Raw genomic sequence first — 22,937 nt, forward strand, 5'->3', positions numbered from 1 at the left:
GCCAGCATTTGCGGGTTATGTAAAATAGAAAACATTATTTTTATCAATAAAAATATTCATAAAACTGTTGAAAAAATCAAGCCATGGTGTTCCTGAACATACCACTATTTGTGCGTGCTCGAGGGCCTGATGAGTTTTGGCGTAAAAGACGTATTTTCAAATTGGCAGCGGTGTGTGGACTCGTAAAATATAGAAATCATGTAGAATACTTAATGCATTTGTTCTTCTAGCATTATCGTAGTCGCACTCGCAATGTATATTCCTTTGCTATTCGGAGTGTGCACCGAGCCTTGGCATACGCCACCAAGGGACGCAAGTTGAAGAAGCTGGACATGGCCCAGTTGTGGACGACGCGCGTCGAGGCTGGCTGTCAGCAGTATGGCGTAGGGTTGGAAACCTTTAAGGAGGGTCTGACGCGCACCTCCATCCTTCTGAACAGGTAAGATGTGCTTTTAACGCGTAGATCGGCAATCAATACTCTTCCCGTTTCAGAAAAATGCTCTCAGACTTGGCCATTTGGGAGCCGAGGTCATTTGAGGCTTTGGTGAAGATCTCGCGGGAACGGGCCGCCGTTGAGGGATTTCCCGATATAAAGCAACGTTCTGCCTTCAATCAAGTCTATGGGTTGCGCAACCTGAAATTGGATTAGCTTAAATCATAAGTAGGATTTCAAATATATATTTTTTACACGTAAGGAGTAACTCGACTTTTATTGGATAGCGGTCAAGGCCAAATGCAAACAAAAATATTGCATCAGCGTTTATTGTGGTTGGTGGTGTTACATACTAATAAAACATAGAATTCATAGAATTTTGAGACTGGTGCGCCGAGAGGTGTCTATTCCAGTTTGGCCAGGATGTCAGATTCACGGAACAGAAAGAGTTCTTTCACATCGCCCTCCAGGTTAACCTTGGTGCCTCCGAATTCGGGCAACAGGACACGGTCTCCCTCTTTCACGCCAATAGGAATGTGACTGCCAGTGGACTAGAAAGAACACAAGCGAATTAATTTCGTTACAAATGTACATACGCATGCACACAGAGAGCAATGATCAACAATGTGGCCTAATTATGAAATACTTACAGCATTGCGCGCACCAGGGCCAACAGCGACAACAGTGCCTTCGAGAACTTTGCCCACCGCCTTCTCGGGCAATACAATGCCGCCTTTCGTTTTGGTCAGAGCCTCGGCCCGTTGGATTAGAATGCGGTCCAGCATGGGTATGATCTTCTTAATAGCAGCGGCCTACAATATTAATTCAAATCAATTCATGTTTTTTGTACTTGTCTGCTCTGTGCCCATCTGTGATGTTACACAACAGTGCGGCGAAATCTCACTAAAATGTGGAAACTTCTGGGGCAAAATTACGCCACACCTTCAAGTAGTGGCTGTCGTATTCTTCGGTTGGATCCCTAACTTAACTTACCATTTCTGTTTTTTAAATGCAAACTGGAGCTCTTGGGAAATTAACTTGTCTTAACTACACGTGTGGTTGGTTGCCGGCGAAAATTTATATTTTCCCATGCGCCCCTTACCAGTGAATTTTCGATAGTTTCAAAGAGCACAGCTATCGACAGCATTACAAATATCGCATAGAGAGTTATCAATATCACTATCAATGTATACATATGTAGGTATGTCTAAGACTTAAACTCTAAGTACATTAATTTAATTACACGAAAGTTAAAATTACGCCTCAATTATTCGTATAAAATTCGTTTGCCAATACCTAAAGAAAGTAGAAATCCATTTCATACCCGGCCACGCCAACATCCCTCAGAACGCGGCAGTAGATTCAGCAGCCAAAGAAGCACATAGCAGCACTGGGAAAATATACAGTCGTTAAATGGAATCTTAAAGATGCAATATGTGAGATACACCGAATACTGAAAGAAGAATGGGAGAGAGAGTATGCCGAGTTTGCCAGCGTTAAACGCAGAGGATAATGCTCACTTTTTCCCTCTACCTTAACAAAACCATGGTTCCTAAATAGAAATAAGCTAAAAGCCATTGACGCTAGAAGGATCAATAGACTGCTTAACGGCAGTGCATTTGATAGGCACACTCTTGCCAAAATGCACGTAGTCGCAAGTAACATTTGTAATACTTGCGATACTATCGATGACGCATCGCATATAATATTTAATTGTACCAAGTACAACACAACAAGACTAAGCTACCCATCGCTAAGGAAATATAATAATATCTATAAATTCTTCGAAAAAGAACAAATTAGCTCGTACCAAACATTAATCGAGTTCATCGACAAAATTGGAGTAAAACTGTAACAAGTTACATATCTCGACGTGGCGATTTCCACCTTGTAAAGGCGGGCGGCCAAATAATCCCCCTCTACCCAAGGGTAGAGCGGTAACATAAAACCTCAAAAAAAAAAAAAAATAAATAAAATTCGTTTGGGGATCCACGAGTGTGTTGCAAGCGCTAAACCATTCGATCCGGATGCCGACCTCCACCTGCAATGTCTTCGAAAAAAAAATCATTTACCGACTTCAGCGAACGGCTGTTGGTGGATGTGGAGAGGATCTTTCGTAATGACACCACATGGAAGCGTCAGGATCTGGTGAATCTACACAGGACCTGTGAGCTGTGTTGCACCGTGTTAATTGAAAGCAAACGCAGCCAGGACGCCGGTAAAAAGGTATACCTCGCCTTAGAGAATATTCTAACCATTCGACTTAGAAGCATAGTCGCGGAACTGGAGTCAATAAACGACGAACAGGAGTTGCTCCGTGAGTATCACCGCTGCTGGAAATCCTACCAGGCTTCCGCCACTGTTCTGGATATCGGGTGTAGCTACTTAAACGAGAATTGGGTAAAAAGAGAGCGGCTGGAAGGCCGTGACTATGTGTATACGATCTACCGTCTGGCTATGATTACATGGAAAAAAGTTATATTCAGTCCAATTGATCGATCTCTTATCAATGCTATTCATCACACTATGGTAGAGGAAATACACGCACAGTCCATTAACCCCTCCAGAATATATACCGTGTTGGAGTCGATCGTCGATATGTTTGCAAATGACGTAAATCAGTCTTGCTCTGTGCTAGAAAAAATGAACAACGTATTTGAAGCAAAGGTTTTAAAGTCTTTCGAAGCTGAATCGAAAACTTTGTTCCGAAGCATGGTGGGATTAGACTCGCACAAAGAACTGAAACATTTCGTGAAGTGTGCCGTATCATGCATTCCTCGGATTGAGCACGAGTTCTGCTACATCCTGAGAAAACACCTTGAGTGCCTGCTGGAAAATGACATTAAAAAATGCGCCAGGGACTATGGCAGGGACTATGTTCAAGCCATGTTGTCCCTGCGCAAACTTCCGCTGTTCAGGGCTTTCGATAGCAAAGAATTTTTGGCTGTCGCTGATCAAGTGTGCTTCAAGGTGATAAACAAAATAACCGATGGCGCAAAAGAGGGGAACCCACCGAAAATGCTCGCCCTATACTGTCATAAGCTACTACAAAAGAATCAATGTTCCGAAGTGCTCAAAAATGAATTGAAAAGAATTGTAGAGGTTGCGGCATTTTTGAATGATGAGAACAAGAAAATATTTACGAAATTATACTTCGCACTACTGAACAAGCGACGCATCGATTATACATCTGCCTCGGATGAAAACGAATCATTGATGATCTCCATGCTAATGAAGGATCTTGGGTGCGGTTTCGAAGATAAAGCAAGAATCGATAGAAATGAAATGGCGGCTTCGAATGCTGTAAACGCAAGGTGCCAGGACGTCCTGCTGGGAATAGGCTTAAAAGTAGGAATTCAATTGCGTATGAAGTTCTTTAAAGTCACAGAGCTCCCGGAGTCAAGTAATGCCATGAGATTGCCCTTGGAACTGGAGCAGTCCGTCAGTGAATTCAAAGTATTTTGGTCTCAACAGTTTACAAAATATGGGCTCTACTTCAATATACCAAAGTCTCAGGGCGAGCTAACCATGAACGTGAGTCCCCTAAAGTGTTTTACTCTCCAGGTAAACACCTTGCAAATGGCCCTGCTGCTGCAGTTTAATCATCAGAATATTTTCGCTGTTCAGAAATTGGCCGAAAATGTAGGAACCAGCCCGGAGACCCTAATGACGGTACTTGACAATTGATTATTGCATGAAAATCCAACTCAATGAAAATATTCTTTTCTCGTTATAGGCAATGCGTCCACTGATTGCCCGCAAGGTGTTGATCGTCGGTAAAAATTCCGCAGCCTTGACGCCGGCATCTTGCATAACTGTGTGCACAGATTATAACAGCAACAAGTCGCTTATAAACATTGCAAAGGCTCCAGTCGGTAGGGTACTTGAAACCAATACTCCTAAATTAAGGACGGAAAAGCTGGATGCAGCAATAGTGCGCATCATGGAAAGAGAGAAGCAGTTGAAACCACAATCGCTGATACATCAAGTCACCCAGGAACACAACCTCGGCTTATGTCCCATTAAATTGATTAAAGGTCGTATTGAGAATTTTATGGAAAAAAAGTACCTGGAGCTTTCATCGGACAAAATGTTACTTAAACTATCCAAATGTACGAAAGACTAAATAATGACGAGGAGTCACAACTTTTAGAGGTTTTTTTTCCAATTTTACATTTTAAATTTTTTCTTCATCTGTCATCTACGCCTACATCACTTCTCACGCCAACACGCTCTTTTAGCACGCCCCCTGCCCTAGAGCCGCACACTACACACCACTACACATCAGAATTTCTTCATTCTGGCAATAATAATGATCATTTTTTAAATACTTGTAACAGTGTGAGCAACAGTGTAACAGTGTGGATGCAAAACTTGGTTGCCCTTCTCTTACGGTCTCTGAGTACTAGGCGCTCATAAGGACGGACAGACGGGCGGACGGACAGACAGACATGGCTATATAGACTTGGCTATTGATGCTGGTCAAGAATATATATACTTTATGGGCTCGGGCCCGTCTCCTTCTGTGCGTTACATACACACTTTTTGTGCACAAATACAATATACCCTATTTACTCTTCGAGTACCGGGTATAAAAATAATTTATAATATATAAATCGTAAATATAAATTTTTGGATTATAATGATAGCTGACTGAAATATGCAGCCATCTGTGGTGCAGGAAACCAGTTCCAGATTGTCTGTATGCAAGATGTGTCCGAGAGTCACAAAATCATCAAAGCACATGCGCCGTTTTTCGGAAATAGCTGGGTTTTTGGGTGGTTCAATGGTGTATCATCTGACTAAATTGCAGTATAAGCTACGAGTACAAGGTTAGGTTATGTTGAGGCGGCTGTCGGGGTTGTCAGAGACCCGACACAACTAGTCCGGTTTCGGCCCATTGTGATACCGCATGTTTCGTTCCCTTCTCCCTCGTGAGACCCTATTTTATCCATTATCCCATGCGGATGCCCTTATGAAGCCTGCGATCCGTCTGGGACTGATTGTAGACATGTCCGAAATGTCATTTAGAAAAGGAGCGCCCAAGTATTGGAGTCTCCTTCTACTGAGAGCCGGGCAGGAGCAGAACAGGTGTTCCACAGTCTCCTCCTCGTCCTCATCTTTACAGCTTCGACAGAAGTCGTTATATGGGGCGCACAGCCTGTTTGCATGTGTGCCTATTAGCCAGTGTCCCGTAAGGGAGCGTATGACTGAGCTGCACCTACTCCTACTGAGTTTGCAGAGCTCATTTGTGCGCTTCCTATTAATGTTAGGCCATGTTTGCCGAGTTATGCGACATAGTGGCACAGTTTGCCATCTGTCATTTATTAGTTGCTTAAAATGTTCTTTTATTTTGAGCTTGCAGGTGGCCATTGGCATACGAATATCCTCCTTATCATTGAGAAGGGAGGAGTCATTCCGTAGGGAATGACAATATCTATCAGATCACCAAATTGGGATACGATTGGATCATTATTATAGCCACAATGAAGAAATTGATTTGCAGTGGCCAAACCCACCCCGTCCCGCAGCATTCACACTCTGCTTCGCGCTGTTTATGGCCTCTGCCCCTGACACAGCTCTGCCTCTGCCTCTGCCGCGACTTTGCCCTGACTCTGCAGTGTGTGTCTATAGGGGAGGGTGGCGAGCTAAAGGAGCGTGTTGGCGTGAGCAGTGTTGTTGATGTAGATGACAGATGAAGAAAAAATGTAAAATTTGACAAATAACCGCTAAAGTGCAGATGTAGTACTGAGTGCCGGGTATAAAAGTTGTGACGCGTAAGAAGCGTCTCACACGTCCCTTCTCGTTCCCTCTTGGTTTGGTTGAGGGGCAAGCTGCCATGAAGGCCTTGTTGCAAGCTTACGTGAAATTGTCCACAAGACGATTAAGATCGTCTTGTGTGTCCGGGCATTTTGGTGCTAGGTGGGTGGGGAGTAATTCCTCCATTTTTGCACTAAACGTATCCCAGTTGGCTTTTCTTGGATTTATATAGCTAGTGGGTATGGTGCTTTCGAGCGATAGGATTGTCTCGATGTACCTGTGGTCGGAGAAGGAGTGATCCTCTAGGACTCTCCAACTTTTCGTTATGTCTGACAGTTTGTGAGACAATAGAGTGAGGTCAATAACCTCTTGACGGTTTTTTATGATAAAAGTGGGGTCATTACCCCGATTACCAATAATTAGGTTGGAGTTTAGGATGAAGCTGAAAAGTGACTCACCCCTTACATTTGTATCCGAGCTCCCCCATTGGGTGTGTTGAGCGTTGGCATCGCAGCCTATTAGTCGGCTTGTATCCGACCTCTCGCTATCGCTGGCAATCTTGCGAACGAGGTCCCTGGGAGGATCGCTTTCCTCATGAGCCATGTAGGACGACACCAGGTTCAGGCGTGTCCCTTGTAGCTCTAGGCTAGCCGCCGTGTTGTCGCCATTGCTAAAATTGTGGAGCAGAAAGATATTTAGGTGCTTTCTTGCTAATATGCAGGTTCTAATTTTACCTTCCGTTTGGGCTACAATCAGCTTGTAGTCCTTCGTCGCTAATCCTCAGACCCTGCCTCCTACCACCCAGGGCTCTTGGATTAGGACTATGTCCCCTCCGCTCGCGACTAAGCGGTGTATCAGGGCAGCGGATGCTGCTTTATAGTGGTGGAGATTTATCTGCAGAAGCCTCAGAGACTTCATTAGAGTCATTCTCCACCACTGTTGTATCGGCGTCCGAGTCGTCGAGGATCTCGTCCCGACACAGGGCCTCAAAATCGAGCATCAGCTCCGTCTCCGAGGAGTAGCTCTCCAGGGCCGGCTCCGGCTCCGGGTCTACTTCGGGTGCCTCGATCTCCGAGGCAACGTCCTGCTCAACTGGGTTGTTGACAGAACGCGCATTGGCCGCTGCATCCGACTTATAGACCTTCATGGTCACCGAGCTGAACCCGAAGTTAAGCTCTCCCCTGGCTGCCTCGTTCCTGGCTAGCGAATCCTTGTTCAGTATAACCACCGCCTGATTTGTGGGGCCCTTTGATGCCTCCACTTTAACCACCTTCCAATCTGAGGTTGGCAGTGTGGGGTTGCATCTCTGCAACATCGTGAGGATCCGCTCGGGCTCCTTGAAAGTGGCCGGTACCCATATACGGGCCCTTGGTCTACTGGGCACCTCGCTCCAGTCCACAGCGACGAGCTTCGCCCCGGCGTAGACCTCACCGATTTGCGCCACCGCAGCTTTGTATGGCTTTACGGAGCGCTCATCCTAGCAGGCTACCACTTTGATGCTCCCCTGGAACCATCCCATGTCTTTGCATGGGGGTGGCCCGGGATCCTTCTCGAGAAGCTCGAAGCAGCGGTCGGCCAGTGCCGCTTCCACCCACTTCCATTGGCTTCTGGGTATTTTCCCCTCCGCGCTGCCTTTGTCGAGAACGCCTATTAGCGTCCTCTCCTTGGCAATCTGCGCGAAGGATACATTTGGTATAACCCTGGATCGCTTCGCGGCAGGTCCGGGCGTCTCTTGAGAGCGCTGCCTCTTCGGTTGTGCGGCCACCTTCTGTGGCTCCACACTGAAGTTGGGCAACACCACCGAGGCCCATTCCACTTTCTTCAGCCAGTCTGCTGTTGGACTGACTTTCTGGCTGGCGTTCTGCCGACGGAGTATGTGCCCAGCACTCCTCTTTTCGGCATAGCTATATTTTTTGGTTTGGACGCTGGTTGATGGTAAGCCATCACCCGCCGCTTCACCGGAAGGTTGAGCAGCCGCAATATTGCTTAGCTGCCCTACCATGGTATCAGTTTTGGGTGTTGGCTTTCCACCCATCCCGCGTCTTTCCTGCGTCTGAGCGGATCGGGCCAGGCCTTTGGGCCGTTGCCTTCTCCCGCTTGGGATTTCTCCCTGCAGGCATTTGGGGAGTGCCTCTCTCGTTTTTATACCCGGTACTCGAAGAGTAAATAGGGTATATTGTATTTGTGCACAAAGTGAATGTATGTAACGCAGAGAAGGAAAAGTTTCCGCCCCATAAAGTATATATATTCTTGATCAGCATCAATAGCCGAGTCTATGTCTGTCTGTCTGTCTGTCCGTCTGTCCGTCCGTCTTGTTGAGCGCCCCAGAGACCATACTTCTGTGTGCTCACACTGTTACAAGTGTATTTAAAAAAAGAGCCACGCCCCCTTCCGCCTCCGCAAAAGGGCGAAAACCTCCCAAATCTACAATTTTGAAGATAGCAGAAAACTAAAAACCATTCCGTAGGGAATGACCATATCTATCAGATCACCAAATTGGGATCCGATTGGATCATTATTATAGCCACAATGAAGAAATTAATTTTCAGTGGCCAAACCCACCCCGTCCCGCAGCATTCACACTCTGCTTCGCGCTGTTTATGGCATCTGCCCCTGACACAGCTCTGCCTCTGCCGCGTCTCTGCAGTGTGTGTCTATAGGGGAGGGTGGCGAGCTAAAGGAGCACGTTGTTGATGTAGATGACAGATGAAGAAAAAATGTAAAATTGAGCTACTTAATGAGAGGCGGCACCACAAGCGCATCGTCAGTGTTGCTGCTTCGCGAACACCCGCTGGCTGTCCGGGACTGCTTATTTCGGTACTCTCCCTCAGAGCCAACTTAGTTGATGCTCTTTAAGATGCCCGCTTATTCGCAGCTGACCTACCCACTAGGGTAGGCCTCCCTCTAGGCCCCCTCTGAGCCACCTCAAAGCCCAATAGGATCATCGGACTAAGACAATATATTGCATGGCTATCGAGATGGCAAAGAAGGCCTGGATACGAGTACAAATGTTCCACAAATAATATCCGCATAAACATTTTAATAATAAACAAAAGAAACGAAAAAGGTTCCTTCACAGAAGTCACTAACGTTGCCTCTTTTCTTTATTCCACTCAAAAACAAATTTAATTAATTATGAGCCTAGTCTTAGCCTCCAGTGGTCTCGGCCAGGTCCCGGCCAGGTATATGGCCATGGCCTCCTTGTTCAGGTGCACCGTCCGTCGTTTGGGGATCGGCTGGATGTGCGGCAGCCGAGTACCATTCACCGCATTCAGACTCAGATTCGAATTGGGATCGTCGTCATCGCTCTCATATGAGCTGTTCGATTCCTGTTGTGCAGCTGGCGGCGGATTGGTGTGCTTGCGTTTTTCCACAGCTGCCGCCGTTGTGGCCGTCGAGATGATCGAGTTGGACGTCGTCGAGCTTGGGTTCGAGGAGGAAGTAAGTTCCGGTCGCTGACTGGAGCTCACGTCCGAGATGCTTGTAGCCGTCTTCTTCTCATCTCTATGCTTCAGTGCATTTTTTATTTTGAACCTGTAGAGCCTTCCCAGGATATTGAAGAAATCCCTGCAGAGTGGTGTATCGTGTCGCAGTTCTGGGTTTAAGTAGCGTGCAAAGTGAATAATTTTTGGGTCCTTTACATTGGTAATAGGCAGCTTCAGCAAATGGTTGCCCATGCCGCAGTACAGTCGCACAACCTCACGCGGTCTTTCATGCGCTTCGGGTGCCATCTATGCGAATTACGGTTATTCTAATATTTGAAGGTATCACCTACTTGCGTACAATTAAAAATCGTTTTGTAAATTTTCGCGGGCGCCGTAGTCAGTGTGGCCACGGAACCATCGCAAAAATATACTGCACGCCCCCTCAAAAGTATACCGAAATATACATAATCTTTTTCAAAACATACCGTCAATAATTTTTCTCTATTTTAATATTCTGAATAATATTGTTAGAGCTCTCAGCTGTTCAAATATAATTGTACAATTCTAGTGTTCGTTCGGCAAACAACTCTTTTTTGAGTTCAAAATTTTCAGTAACTTTTTATAAAATTCAACACAAAACTGAAGTACCTGGTCAATGCGGACTCATCTCTGCGACCAACCAATTTCGCTGTAGCGATTAAATAGCAAAAAAATAAAATATAATTGATTCGTCGTTGTACAACACTGATGAGGAGCGTATCTCGTTTTTACCGTGGAAAGTTAAAAATTAGCTTATTTCGTGAAATTGAGCCTAAACTCGCTTATAATAAACAAAAATCCGATCACCAGTGGTTACCCCACAACCTGCTAAGACGGCGGGCCAAAATTGGCAGTAGATCCGTAGTTTTTTCGGATAACCTTGCCTCGCCGCAATGGCGGCCCAGAAAAGCCAGTAACACGGAGCTTAATCCGGAACCATGGCTGGCATGGGAAGGACCAGGATGGCCACGGAGAAGGCGACAGGATCAAGGATCCTAGTGGAGACTCTCAAGAAGAGAGAAGGAGACGCCAGACTGTCTACTACGGCAGGCGTGAAGAAGTCGGTAAACTCTACAGCGACCTTTGTCTCAAAACCTACGCAAAAAACCATCTTGAAAAGGAAAGAGACGGATAATAAAACCACCAAAACGATTACGACGAGTGAGAAAGAGAAGTCTCATGTAGAGGTTTGTCAGACGTCAGTGAGTACTAGATCAACAATAATCTTTGGGATCCCAGGCCACCACTCGGAGGAGCAGCTCGCGGAGCTGATCATTTCGGACGTCCCCATAGAGGGAATAGCACGTATTTCCAGGAGAGACAGAACCTCTGTGGAAAGGGTATCCACCGGCAGGGTCAAACTCTGGTTTAGAGGGGAGCAGCTGCCCAAGGAGATCAAGTTCCTGTATTCCAAGGTTATAGTGAAACCATTCGTTCAGTTTAGCCAATGCTTCAGGTGCTTTAGGTTCGGCCATATGGCGCAGCACTGCAAGAGCGGGGCGAGATGTTACAAATGTGGTCAGGACCACAGCAGCGCCACGCTATGCTCGGGGTTAAGCTGTGCTAATTGCTCCACGCGGCTACGCATCCGCAATGCGAGGTTAGAAGGAAAGCATGACGCTGGAAAACCTATCACGGGCGGAGGTCAAGGCCAGGTATCCGACACTCTTTGGTAGATCTTCTCCCAACCTTGGAGACCCAGGGGAGTTTCCCCGACCCACTTGGCAAAATGTCACCCTTACCGAACTACTGAATAACAACACAGAGGCAGCTAGGGAAATTCACTCGGTTGCTTCGTTCGCCGAGGTGACCAAAGCCAAAAGAGCGGCAGCACGTAATTTGGAGTCGGCTAAGGCAGCTGCCAATATGGCAGAATGGAGGAACGCGATCAACGCTAATAGCCCTCAATTGAGTGAAAAATTTGTGAGAACATCGTCCGTGGTTTCATCTGTGGCCCAGGAAAAGCTTAACGCACTGGGATCCATGCTAACAGCGTTCTTGGTGGAACCGAACAATATGTCAAAGGGGGAATTGGTGCAGAAGTTTTTTCAACAGATCTTGGAGTATGTTAACACCCCAACGCTGAACTCGACCGTTTGCAGATTGTGCAGGGGTTGGAAGCGGGATATCCAAACAATGAAGATTCTTCAACTAAACATTCAAAGTCTGACTTACAACAACAACAAACAGCTCCTCAATATGTTTCTAGTGAACAACGAAATAGACATTGCAATCCTTTTGGAGATCTGGGTTGTAAACAATGCTGACTGCAGTATCTTAGATTATAACTTCATCGGCAAGTCCAGAGAAGACGGCTACGGCGGAGTTGGCATCTATATTAGAAAGAAAATTAAATTTAGCATTCTGAAAATTGACAGTGATCTAGAGATCGTAGGTATTAAGACCTTGAACCTCAAAAACAACCTCAACATTCTTAGCGCATACGCTGCGCCCTCAATGACACTTTCCCAATTCAAATCGGGCATTAAAAAGGTGTTCGAGCTTGCGGAGTCCCTAGACTACCCTTCAGTCGTAGGAGGAGATTTCAACGCCAAGTCTTCCATCTGGGGAAACTCTTCCAGTGACCGCAAGGGCCGCAGCATCGAGAATGCTACCCGTGAGGCGGGTTTCATCTGTCTAAACGACGGCTCTCCAACTTTCTCCAGGAACCCCTCCCAATTCTCAGTTCTTGACCTCACATTTTCCAATCACAGGAACGGTAGAGTTGACTGGCAAGCCCTTAAATCCAAAATAACCAACAGCAACCACTTCCCAATCGTCATAACATTCGAAGGTTTAGATGCCTCCATTCCAGAAAAGAAAGTGCTGCACAATAGAATAAATCGTATTTTAGGAGCAAGCAGCTTTACCAATCTGCAAGAGCTCAACGATAAGGTCAAATCCCTGACCAGTAAGAACACAGTTACCATTCCCAGTAACAACAAGTTTATTCCCAAGAAATGGTGGAACGAGGATATAGAGAGACTATTTCGCGTGAGAAATGCGTGCAGGCAAAAATACTATTACACAAAAAAATTGGAGGATGCCTGAGCCACAATAGAGGCCGACCGCAACCTGCAAAAGGAGATTAAAAATTGCAGGAGGTCAAACTTCTCAAAGTTCATAGAAGAGGTGTCCTCTTCGCCCTCCATGTGGAGCAGAGTAAAGAACCTAAAGAAATACGGACAAGTCAAAAACGTAGGGAACACATGGACAGACGAAAACGACAAGGGCTTTCTAAAAATGGTCAAAGACATCCCCTCCAGTGCAGGCAGTAGATCCCCAGAGAACATTCCACCTCTGATTGGACCAGGTGACCCTGAACCTTTTTACATGGGGAAATTTCTGTCCTTCCTGAAAACTAGGAACCCAAATTCGGCGAGAGGCCCATATGGCATATCTTTCAGGATGCTGCAGCAACTTCCTGTGGGGAAAAAACATAGCATCTTTGAAATTATAAACAGGGTATGGCTCAGTGGCGTCATCCCAGAGGTCTGGCGTTGAATCAAGGTGGCAAGAAGAATGCGGACCCCGCTTCCTTCCAAAACTACAGACATATTTGCCTAATAAACACCTTGTTTAAGTCTGTAGAGGGGTTGATAAAGTTAAAGCTGGATGAGCATATTTCAAGGCAAGAGCTTTTGCCGGTCAGCTCCTATGCCTTCAGGAATAACAGGTCCACGGCGCTCTGCATTAACGACCTGATCAACGAGGTCCTGGCTCTGAAGGCGAGAGGGAATCAGGTCGTGGCGGCCTGTCTTGACCTACAAAGGGCCTTTGACTGCGTAAGAGTGGACACGCTAGAGCAGAAGATGAATGTTATGCAGTTCGACCCGAATCACACTGCCTGGATTGCCAGCTTCCTGAGCAGGCGTCTACTAATCAAAGGCAAGAGTGAGGTTGAGGTGAACAGGGGAGTTAGTCAGGGCAGCTGTCTCAGTCCAACTCTGTTCAACTTGTACACCGCAGAACTGCACGAGAGAAACGATGGCAATTGCTTACTGTTTCAGTATGCGGACGACTTCTTTATTATTTGCTTCCACAAAGAGATTTCCATTGCCAAACGTATGCTCGTAGGCAAAATAGACAGCTTTGAGGCAAGATGCAACAGGCTTAACCTTGCCTTCAACCCAGCCAAATCCAAAGTGATTCACTTCAGCATCCGAAGAACCGAGCTGAACATTGATCACCAAGGAGTCGAGGCAAGTAGATCAGATCAAATATCTAGGCAGAACAATTTCAGCGAACAACTCAGCCTCAGTGCACATCGAGCAGGCCATTTCGGAGTCAAATAGAAACTGTGCGTTTCTAAGACTACTCAGTGGGTGCAATTACGGTATCAGCCCAAAGAGAGCGCTCATAGTTTACAAGGCCTTTGTCAGAAGTAGACTAGAATACGCTTGCTCGTCTTTCAGCAACTTGTCCAAATCCGCTCTAGCCAAAATCAAATCTCATTGTAACCACCACCTCAGAAAGTCACTAGGCTTAATCATTTGCACTCCTATCCCGATTATTTACCACATGGCGGGAGAACTTCCCCCGGAATACAGAATGAGATTCCTAGCGGCAAAAGAGTTAGCCAAGGCATTTGCATACAGCCTCCCAGCGAGTAGGACGGTGTCCCTAAACAGGGACATAAACACGGGATACGCAAAGGCATTTCGCGAGTTCGGTGATATTCTGGAGAGAATCGAGGTCTTTGAGAGTACAACTTCGCATTGCACCAAAATTAGGTCAGACTTAGACTTTTTTAAGGGGGCTGCTGATAACAAGCACAGCTTAGACCAGGCGGGCATATTAGTTCTCCATAGGGAAAAAAGGGCACTCCTGACAAGGGGTGGCTTTGAGATCTACTACAGTGATGGTTCAGTAGCTAACAGACACTCTAGCGCAGCTTTCCTACACGACAGCTCAGGTTTCATAGATAGCTTTTACACGCACAAAACCTTGTCATCTCTGTACGCCGAGTTGCTTGCAATTGAAAAGGCCTTAGACCATGCTATCTCGCGCGGGTTTTCTCGAATCGCCATCCTAACGGACAGCAGAAATGGGGCTCTGATACTGGCAAGGAGCATTCAGGATAATTTTATCGCTTATAAAATCAGGGAAAAGATCCGTCAAGCCCAATACCTAAAGAAGGTAGAAATCTATTTCATACCCGGCCACGCAAACATTTCTCAGAACACGGCAGTAGATTCAGCAGCCAAAGAAGCACACAGACTGGGAAAATATACAGTCGTTAAATGGAATCTTAAAGATGCAATATGTGAGATACACCGAATACTGAAAGAAGAATGGGAGAGAGAGTATGCCGAGTTTGCCAGCGTTAAACGCAGAGGATACTGCTCACTTTTTCCCTCTACCTTAACAAAACCATGGTTCCTAAATAGAAATAAGCTAAAAGCCATTGACGCTAGAAGGATCAATAGACTGCTTAACGGCAGTGCATTTGATAGGCACACTCTTGCCAAAATGCACGTAGTCGCAAGTAACATTTGTGATACTTGCGATACTATCGATGACGCATCGCATATAATATTTAATTGTACCAAGTACAACACAACAAGACTAAGCTACCCATCGCTAAGGAAATATAATAATATCTATAAATTCTTCGAAAAAGAACAAATTAGCTCGTACCAAACATTAATCGAGTTCATCGACAAAATTGGAGTAAAACTGTAACAAGTTACATATCTCGACGTGGCGATTTCCACCTTGTAAAGGCGGGCGGCCAAAAAATCCCCCTCTACCCAAGGGTAGAGCGGTAACATAAAACCTCAAAAAAAAAAAATAATATTTGTATCCGATTTTGTAAAGAACTCTACACAAAACTAGTTACTTTTCATGACTTCCTTTTATTGAAATGTATTGGCCCTAAATAAACGGGTAAGCACAAACTAAAGTGGCACAAAACGAAATAGTTAAACTACTTGACAATCGATAGTTTGGAGCTTTGTATTCCCTACTAGCTGACCCGGCGAACTTCGCACCGCCTAACAGTCAATGAATGTCGTATTACTTTTTAGCTGAACTAATTTAGGCTTTGATGAACGTAAAACAATGATAAAAAATAATATGTTTATATAGATAGAAACAAAAAAGTACCAACTTGATAGCGCGTGATTTCATCGTTAGTATTGGATGTTTGGATACCAAAAACCGCCATGTCACTCCCTTTCGTGACATATTTGCAAATGTATTTAATTGACTTGACCGAATTGCAATCACTTGGCATGCGCTCTAAAGCAGTCTTGAACAGCCTGACCAATGCATGATGTTCATGAAGCATTTGCTGCAGATCTTGGAGAATTGCTCTCTTCGTAGCTGTGTTGATCCCTTGACGTATGTCAAGTTGTTCTTCTATATTGCCCATGAAGTATATTTGCAAGAATTTATGCTGTGCATCTTCTATAGGTTGCAATGATCCAATGCGATGGTAATAGGATTTTCATTCAAGCACTTTGTGGTAAACGACATTCTTTGTTTTTTGGTCAGGCGCAATAACAATTAAAGCGGATGGTTTGCCGACACGTGAGCATGCCACGTACAATTGACCATGAGAAAAACATTCATTTTCTATATTGAGGCCACAAATAGTCATAGATTGGCCCTGTGATTTGTTGATCGTCATGGCGAAGGCAAGACGAATCGGGAATAGAGTCGCCCTCAAAGGGCATATCCGTTGGGATCATCGGAATCCTTGGAATAAGGCCTTCCTCATCTTTAAATTTTCCTTTAAGTATCGACGCGTGAATCACATTGCTCATCAGTTTTCTTATCACCAATTTAAATTTCTAAGCATGATGACTACCGAGCCAACTTTAAGTTTTAAATTGTGCGGTGGTAAACCAGGCACATCCAAGGAGTTTAAAAATTCAGTTGGATAATTAGTGGTTTCTTCTTCGTTTGTTACACAGTCGATAGATTTGAATGAATACAGAGTACCTACGATTTGATTTTGAATTATAAGATTGAGGTCATCTACATCTTTATTTTTAGCGGCCAAAACTGCTCGCTCACTTAACCATTTAGTATTTTTGTGGTTAGCAATGATATCCGGGAATGCTTTTGATGAGCTCGTCTTTTGATGATACGAAATTGCAAAAATTTGGAGGAAATGAAATCAAACCGCTCGATTTGTCAACAGGAACACGGCCATTACCGATAGTCAGCAATTGCTTCGAGAAATCATCAGCAGATAGATCATTCAACAATGCAGAAACGCTAGAAAATGTCGTGATTCTAGTGTTTCGCCATAAAGCAGGGAGCACAATGGCTCTGGTGGCGGGACCAATAATGGCAATTCCACTTTACCACTAAGGCAGCACAAGCCAGGCGTTTCACCAGCAAACTTCAATGCTCCACAATGCTGGCAAACAACGTCCATTGGACCAATGCAAACTAAACGATGCAAGCTGTAGTCGATGGTGCAATCATACAGAAACGCTGCTCGATTCAAATCAATACTTGAACCATTTCTTCTTGCACTTCGAAGATTACTCATCTGTTCTTCTGTACGATAAGCTCGACGATTTCTCTCTCTTTGCTCTTGTGTTTGAGAATCACGAATTAAGGCCCTTCTTTGCTCTATATTAACGCGGCGCTGTTCTCGTGCAATTTCAGATAATTGACTCGCGATATTCCGTTGCCTAATTGCATTACGGCTTCGCTGGGAAAGATTAGATCTTCTAGGACGCGGCATTGTTATTAAAATGATTAATACAAAATTAAATAAATAAATAAAAAAAATATTAAATATGATTAAACAAATACAAATGAACAAATGAACTTTTTAGACAAATTTCTGAACACACACATGATGTCTTCAGAAAAAAATAAAGTTTTGGCTTTAAGGCCGCAACAAACAGGCCATAAGTTGTTTTTAAGATGTATTCTGCTACTCGCGACGGAAAAAAATCGAACAAACAAAAAACCATAGCAATCGGTCCAGCCGTTCTCGAGTTAGAAGTGTTGAACCAAATACGACTTTCTTTTATATATATATATAGAAATATAAAAATGACTGAGCACCGGGTATACAAGTTGTGAAGAGTACGAAGCGTCTCACAAACGTTGACACTCGTTTGTTTTCCTCAATGCGAAAAATGAGAAATTACTAGTGCTTGCTATTTTAGTGCTCTAGCATAATGAATAGCATTATATTTTCGCACAACTTTACCCACGGCGTTGTCGATTTGATAATGCCATTCTGTAGTGCTCATGCTGAAATATAAGCTAATAGTCATTAAAATGAATCCCGAAGCGATTACATGGCGAAAGGTTAATTGGTTTGTAAGCGTGGATGACGACGCTGAAAAGAGCTCAGCGAAGACGTAAAAGCGCAAAAGAAACGTGCTGAAAGTTCTTACGGCCAGTCGGGGCAGCTGACTCAACCTAATTGGCGCACGCAGCGCATACTTAATGCGCTTAGGCTCTGGTTCTGGCCTGGCTCAGGCGGAAGCCGCTCTAGCACTTGTAATTAAATTCCGGGCAGAGCAGCCAACTGCAACATAAGAAAATCGGAATCTTCAAAGGAAAATCGCGCTTAGTTTTAATGCGTTTTGTTGGGAAATTTAGTGCACCAAATACAGCGCATTCCCTCATCTTATTTAGGTGATTATTCCAGAATCGCGTTAGTTTTCTGTTTAACAGAGTTAAATAGCCGGATTTTGTTAAAGGGTATACCAGTTTTTTAGAACCGTGATAGCTTTTAGATTAAAATAATCTGATTTTGTCAAAGAGTAGGAATAGTGAAATTCTTGCCTTGAGGCATTTTCTTAATCAAATTGAGCACACATCCAAACTAATACGAGAAGGAACGTGTGAGAAGCTTCTTACACTTCACAAATTGTATACCAATTACTCTGTACCTTAGTGGCTTTTTCAGTTGTTTCATTTTACATTTTTTCTACACATGTCATCTTTATCTACAAAACTTCTCACGCCAACACACTCCTTTAGCTCGCCCCCCTTCCCTAGAGCCGGAAATACACTTTTTAAAAAAAACTTGTAACAGTGTGAGCATACAGCCATCTGGATGCAAAATTTGGTGAATCTAGCTTTTATAGTCTCTGAGATCCTGGCCCTCAAGAATACGGACGGACAGACGCACGGACTGACGGATATGGCTATATCGACTCGGCTATTGATGCTGATTAAGAATTTATATACTTTAAGGGGTCGGAAACGTTTCCTTCTGTGCGTTACGTACTACCGTTATTCCCCACAAATACAATATACCCTATTTACTCTTCGAGTACCGGGTATAAAAAACAAACCGCTGTCTCTGAAAAAAAACGTTACAACAAAATATTAGACGTTAAAAATTCTTTAATCTATATTCCTATAGTCTATCAGTTTGGTCGGTTTGGTTCAAAGCGGAAAAAAACGTTGGATTTTGTCGAGGTTAGTGTAGGTTAGGTTAGGTTGAGGCGGTTGTCGAGATTTCACAATCCGGCACACTTAGGCCGGTTTCGGCCCGTTGTGATTCCGCTTGGATATACTCCTCTTTTCCTCCCGTTTTGCACGGTATCAGCAGTGCTCCCATCCAGATGCTCTTACAAAGTTTGCTATCTTCCCGGGGCCTATAATAGCCATTTCTGAAATGTCGTTTACAAAAGTTGAGCCTAGATATCTTAGCCTCATTCTACTGAGAGCCGGACAAAAGCAGAACAGATGTTCCACTGTCTCCTCCTCGTCCTCGTCTCTACAGCTGCGACACAAGTCGTAATAGGGGGCACCAAGCCTATTTGCGTGGTTGCCTATCAGCCAGTGAATGACTACGCTGCATCTATTTCTGCTGAGTTTACACAGTCCAGCGGTCGGGACATGCGAGTAGTGTAATTAGTCTTCAATCCTACAGCCGTAGGTAGGGCTCAACGAAACGGGACAAGAAAAGGATTTTAAGTGAATAGTTAAAACACTTGAAACTTTAAGGCATTTAGGGGGCGTGGAAAAAACTCAAACCAATTATGATGCGGCAAGGACCACTGAAAATTTGATGTAAAATAATCGAAGGTTTTGTTTCGTTACATTTGTGTTATTGTTCCCCAAATTTTTTAATTTAGTAATTTTTAAGGGAGGCTCAGATAAAGAAGCACACTGAGAAATGATGGCAGTTGGATAGTTGACAGGAATTTCTCATCGACACCGTGTGCGCATCCGCTCAAAGTGAATGCGTTTCTCCTTTGGGGGGTTCTTTTACTTCGTTTCAGCAGGCCGGGAAACATTAATTGACACGTGATAATTTAATTAACGTAGCAACCCCGAGACCAGCAATCAGGCAACCTAGCAAACCAACAACCCAGCACACGACTAGAAAGATACATCGAAGATACAATAGATGGAGTCGAGTATCTCTTCGCCACTAATTGGGTCAGCTTGAGGCAGCGGAAGGGTGGGGCTGTGGGGTAAGCGTGTGTTTAGCCATTGTTTTCCCATTGGCCTGGAGCCATCGTCATCATCCCCTTACCGCATTGCTTCAGTTCCAGAGAGGAGTGGAGTGTCTCTTAATTACGGTGCGCGTGTTGGCATGGAGGGATTTTCTGGTTGGGAATGGCCCGAGTCCCTGACACCCTCTCGACCATGGGTCACACCCACCATCATTAACCACTTTGCATTGTTCGCCAACACCATCGCTAGCGCCACAAAGTATGCAACAATAATTGATATCGTACAAAACGGAAACGGAAATTTCAATGGGTTGGCGACGGGACATGGCCACTATGAACTATGGTCCCAATGACCACTTTTCTTGTCCTTAATTAATAACTCGCGAACGAATCAAGATATTTGGATTTAGTCTATTGATATTAGTTGAAAATAGGAAGAGGAAGGTTTTTTGAAAAAATGGGCGTGGCAGAACCTTTTTTAAGGGAAAATCCATTTTTTATTTTTTTTCCTCAAAATGTTAGAATCAAAAAAAGGATGGGAATATGTTAAGCAGATCAAGATTCTATAAACAAAATTCGTAGCACGAATTAAAACATCTTAAAAATCCAAAATAATCTAGTTTTTTCTCCCACAAAGCACGCTTCTCAGCAGTTTACATTATAAAACAATATTACACTGGCTACACTCTAGCCCTCCAAAATAGCTAGTGATTAATACTGTGGCTTAAATACAATGCAAAATGGTACCCAACTTCACAATTTTCTTCTTCATTGTGTTCCAAACGGCAAAAAAAACATTGAAATTTCTCATTTGAGGTTATGATCTATACATGCAAATTGTAAAATGTGGTCAAATGTGGCATTTCTGACTATAGACATTTTAACAATCATATATTGGTCTACGACACACAATAGGTTTCAAGGCACTCTATTAACAAAACTTTTTCAAAAATTAGTTTTCACCACGAACTGATACCAATTGGAGGCCTCACTTGGACATATAATTACGAAGACACCGCCAACTACTAGATACCGTTCACATTACAAAACACGTAGTAAAAAGCCTACTGAATAAAATGCATCAAAAAACTTGAATCAGTTAATCGTATTTTTCAATTTATGAGATATTTAAAACAGCAATAAAATTGGTACTTTTTTACTGCACATGCTGTGCAATAATGACCGCTGGGTTTCACAGCTGATTTTGCGAAGGTGGCGCCATCTATGAAAATTTCTGGTACTCGGCTTTGATGGTCAATCTTTTTCTAATGCAGTGCGCCAAAAACCGCGTCTTGGTTTTAACTTTTAAAAATTAGCTTTTGGCTAACATAAGTGGTCATTGGGACCATAGTGCAAGGCCCTGCAGGGCGGCAAGCAATCCTCTATGATGAACTATTTGACCACTTTTTCTGGCTGAAACTCAATTTTCAAAAGTCGAAAAAGTAATATTTTTTAACCGATATACATAGGAGTCCTTAATGTTACGTACCCAACAAATTAACAATGTGCACCACCGTTAAGATAACAGCTGTTAAAGTCAGCTGTTTGCTATTAACAATAGAAAGTTATCGGAAAACTGAATTTGAAACTGAAGTGCAAAAACTGCTAAATTGATAAATTTAAGTCAATTTTTTACAATGTTCTCGATTCAGACAGGTATTTAAAATGTGTTTGTGACTTCGAAATAAAAAAATGTACCTCATAATATGTTTAATGGATAGTTACAAAGTTTCTGGTAGCTGCCCGAAGCATTAAACTTAATGGATATTGTAGAGTATTCAATTCTTGATTAAATGCATGTCATCTCTTCTTCCGCTTTTCTGCGTCTTCCTACATATTTAAGTTTTCGTAATTTAACCTAAGGTTTGGAAATTCTGAGCTGTTTGCAATGTTAAGCTCAGTGACTAGTTTGTCACTAGTTTTGAGAACGATAAGGGTTATTTGTAGACCCATTGAAGAACTTTTTTTTAACATTTTGTCGATTAAAGTGAACAATTTCACGGAAAACTTGAAAAAAATCAAAAAAATTGGCTTTGGCTTAATTTGTGTTCAATCGCACAATTATAACAACGTTGAGACATTTCCAGTATCTCTGCACTGACGTGCAGTGCTATTGTATCGAACATTCAACAACTCAAGGTAAATAAGCTGCTTGCCGTATGCAAGGAAGTCAATGTTAAAATACGATTATCTTCTAAAAAGAAAATAATAGTTCGATCTTACACTGAAGAAACAACTTTACACAACAAACCCTTCTTTCACAGTTATAAACTTATTTCAAAAAACTAAGTCCAAAGATATTGTTTCGTTTGGAAGTTATCAATTATAGCCACAAAAAGTGGTCAAATGCCCCATAGTGCAATCCACCATAGGAAATTAGACTACTATTTGTGGAAAAAATGAAAAACTTCTAAACCAAAGAAGATTTTTTTGGTATTTTTTTTATTTTTATTTTTTATCAAACTAAAAACTATTGGAATGTGTTAACAGAAGGCTTTTAAAAAAATAAAAACCTGAAAATTATTGATTCTTTTCCTTGATTTGAGGACATTTTGGACAGAATAGACCTGCACGTTAGGGAAGAGACACTGAAAGTACCTCAAGTTTGTTATATTTGTACGATTGTACACGATTTTAGCCAATCTGCATATTTGTTTTCGAATTGTTTCAACATTCCTGAGCTAGTTTTCAAATTAATCGAAAAACTGTTAAACAAATGTTTTGGGTTTTTGATCATCACCACCCATGTATTGTGCATGGATGGGAATCACATTCTTGGATTGGCTTTCCGTATTGACTGGGGAAGTGACTGACTGACTATCCCCTGAATGGTAGTGGGATCCACTGATCGCGCACTGTATTGGCATTGGCGTATTCGCGTATTGG

At 43.4% G+C, this 22,937-nt stretch overlaps 4 protein-coding genes across 4 annotated transcripts; 2 read left to right on the forward strand and 2 right to left on the reverse strand.

Moving 5' to 3' along the window:
• The first annotated feature begins 15 nt into the window (after window positions 1-15).
• LOC117895765 (39S ribosomal protein L20, mitochondrial) lies at window positions 16-697 on the forward strand. The gene is made up of 3 exons (XM_034803639.1): window positions 16-170; window positions 231-439; window positions 493-697. The coding sequence occupies exons 1-3, from the start codon at window positions 84-86 to the stop codon at window positions 647-649; spliced, it is 453 nt and encodes a 150-aa protein (XP_034659530.1). The 5' UTR covers window positions 16-83; the 3' UTR covers window positions 650-697.
• LOC117895766 (10 kDa heat shock protein, mitochondrial) lies at window positions 692-1,577 on the reverse strand. The gene is made up of 3 exons (XM_034803640.1): window positions 1,427-1,577; window positions 1,084-1,245; window positions 692-984 (listed from the first exon to the last, which is right to left on the reverse strand). Exons 1-3 carry the CDS (start codon window positions 1,427-1,429, stop codon window positions 838-840), a joined length of 312 nt encoding a protein of 103 aa, XP_034659531.1. The 5' UTR covers window positions 1,430-1,577; the 3' UTR covers window positions 692-837.
• Window positions 1,578-2,119: 542 nt separating this feature from the next.
• LOC117894344 (cullin homolog 1) lies at window positions 2,120-4,594 on the forward strand. The gene is made up of 2 exons (XM_034801330.1): window positions 2,120-4,105; window positions 4,170-4,594. The coding sequence occupies exons 1-2, from the start codon at window positions 2,480-2,482 to the stop codon at window positions 4,557-4,559; spliced, it is 2,016 nt and encodes a 671-aa protein (XP_034657221.1). The 5' UTR covers window positions 2,120-2,479; the 3' UTR covers window positions 4,560-4,594.
• Window positions 4,595-9,318: 4,724 nt separating this feature from the next.
• Window positions 9,319-9,924, reverse strand: LOC117893197. The gene has a single exon (XM_034799712.1). The coding sequence runs from the start codon at window positions 9,922-9,924 to the stop codon at window positions 9,319-9,321; it is 606 nt and encodes a 201-aa protein (XP_034655603.1).
• Between the last annotated feature and the right edge of the window lie 13,013 nt (window positions 9,925-22,937).

This window comes from Drosophila subobscura, chromosome J, assembly GCF_008121235.1.
Source record: "Drosophila subobscura isolate 14011-0131.10 chromosome J, UCBerk_Dsub_1.0, whole genome shotgun sequence".
In the NCBI taxonomy this organism is placed as follows: Eukaryota; Metazoa; Arthropoda; class Insecta; order Diptera; family Drosophilidae; genus Drosophila; species Drosophila subobscura.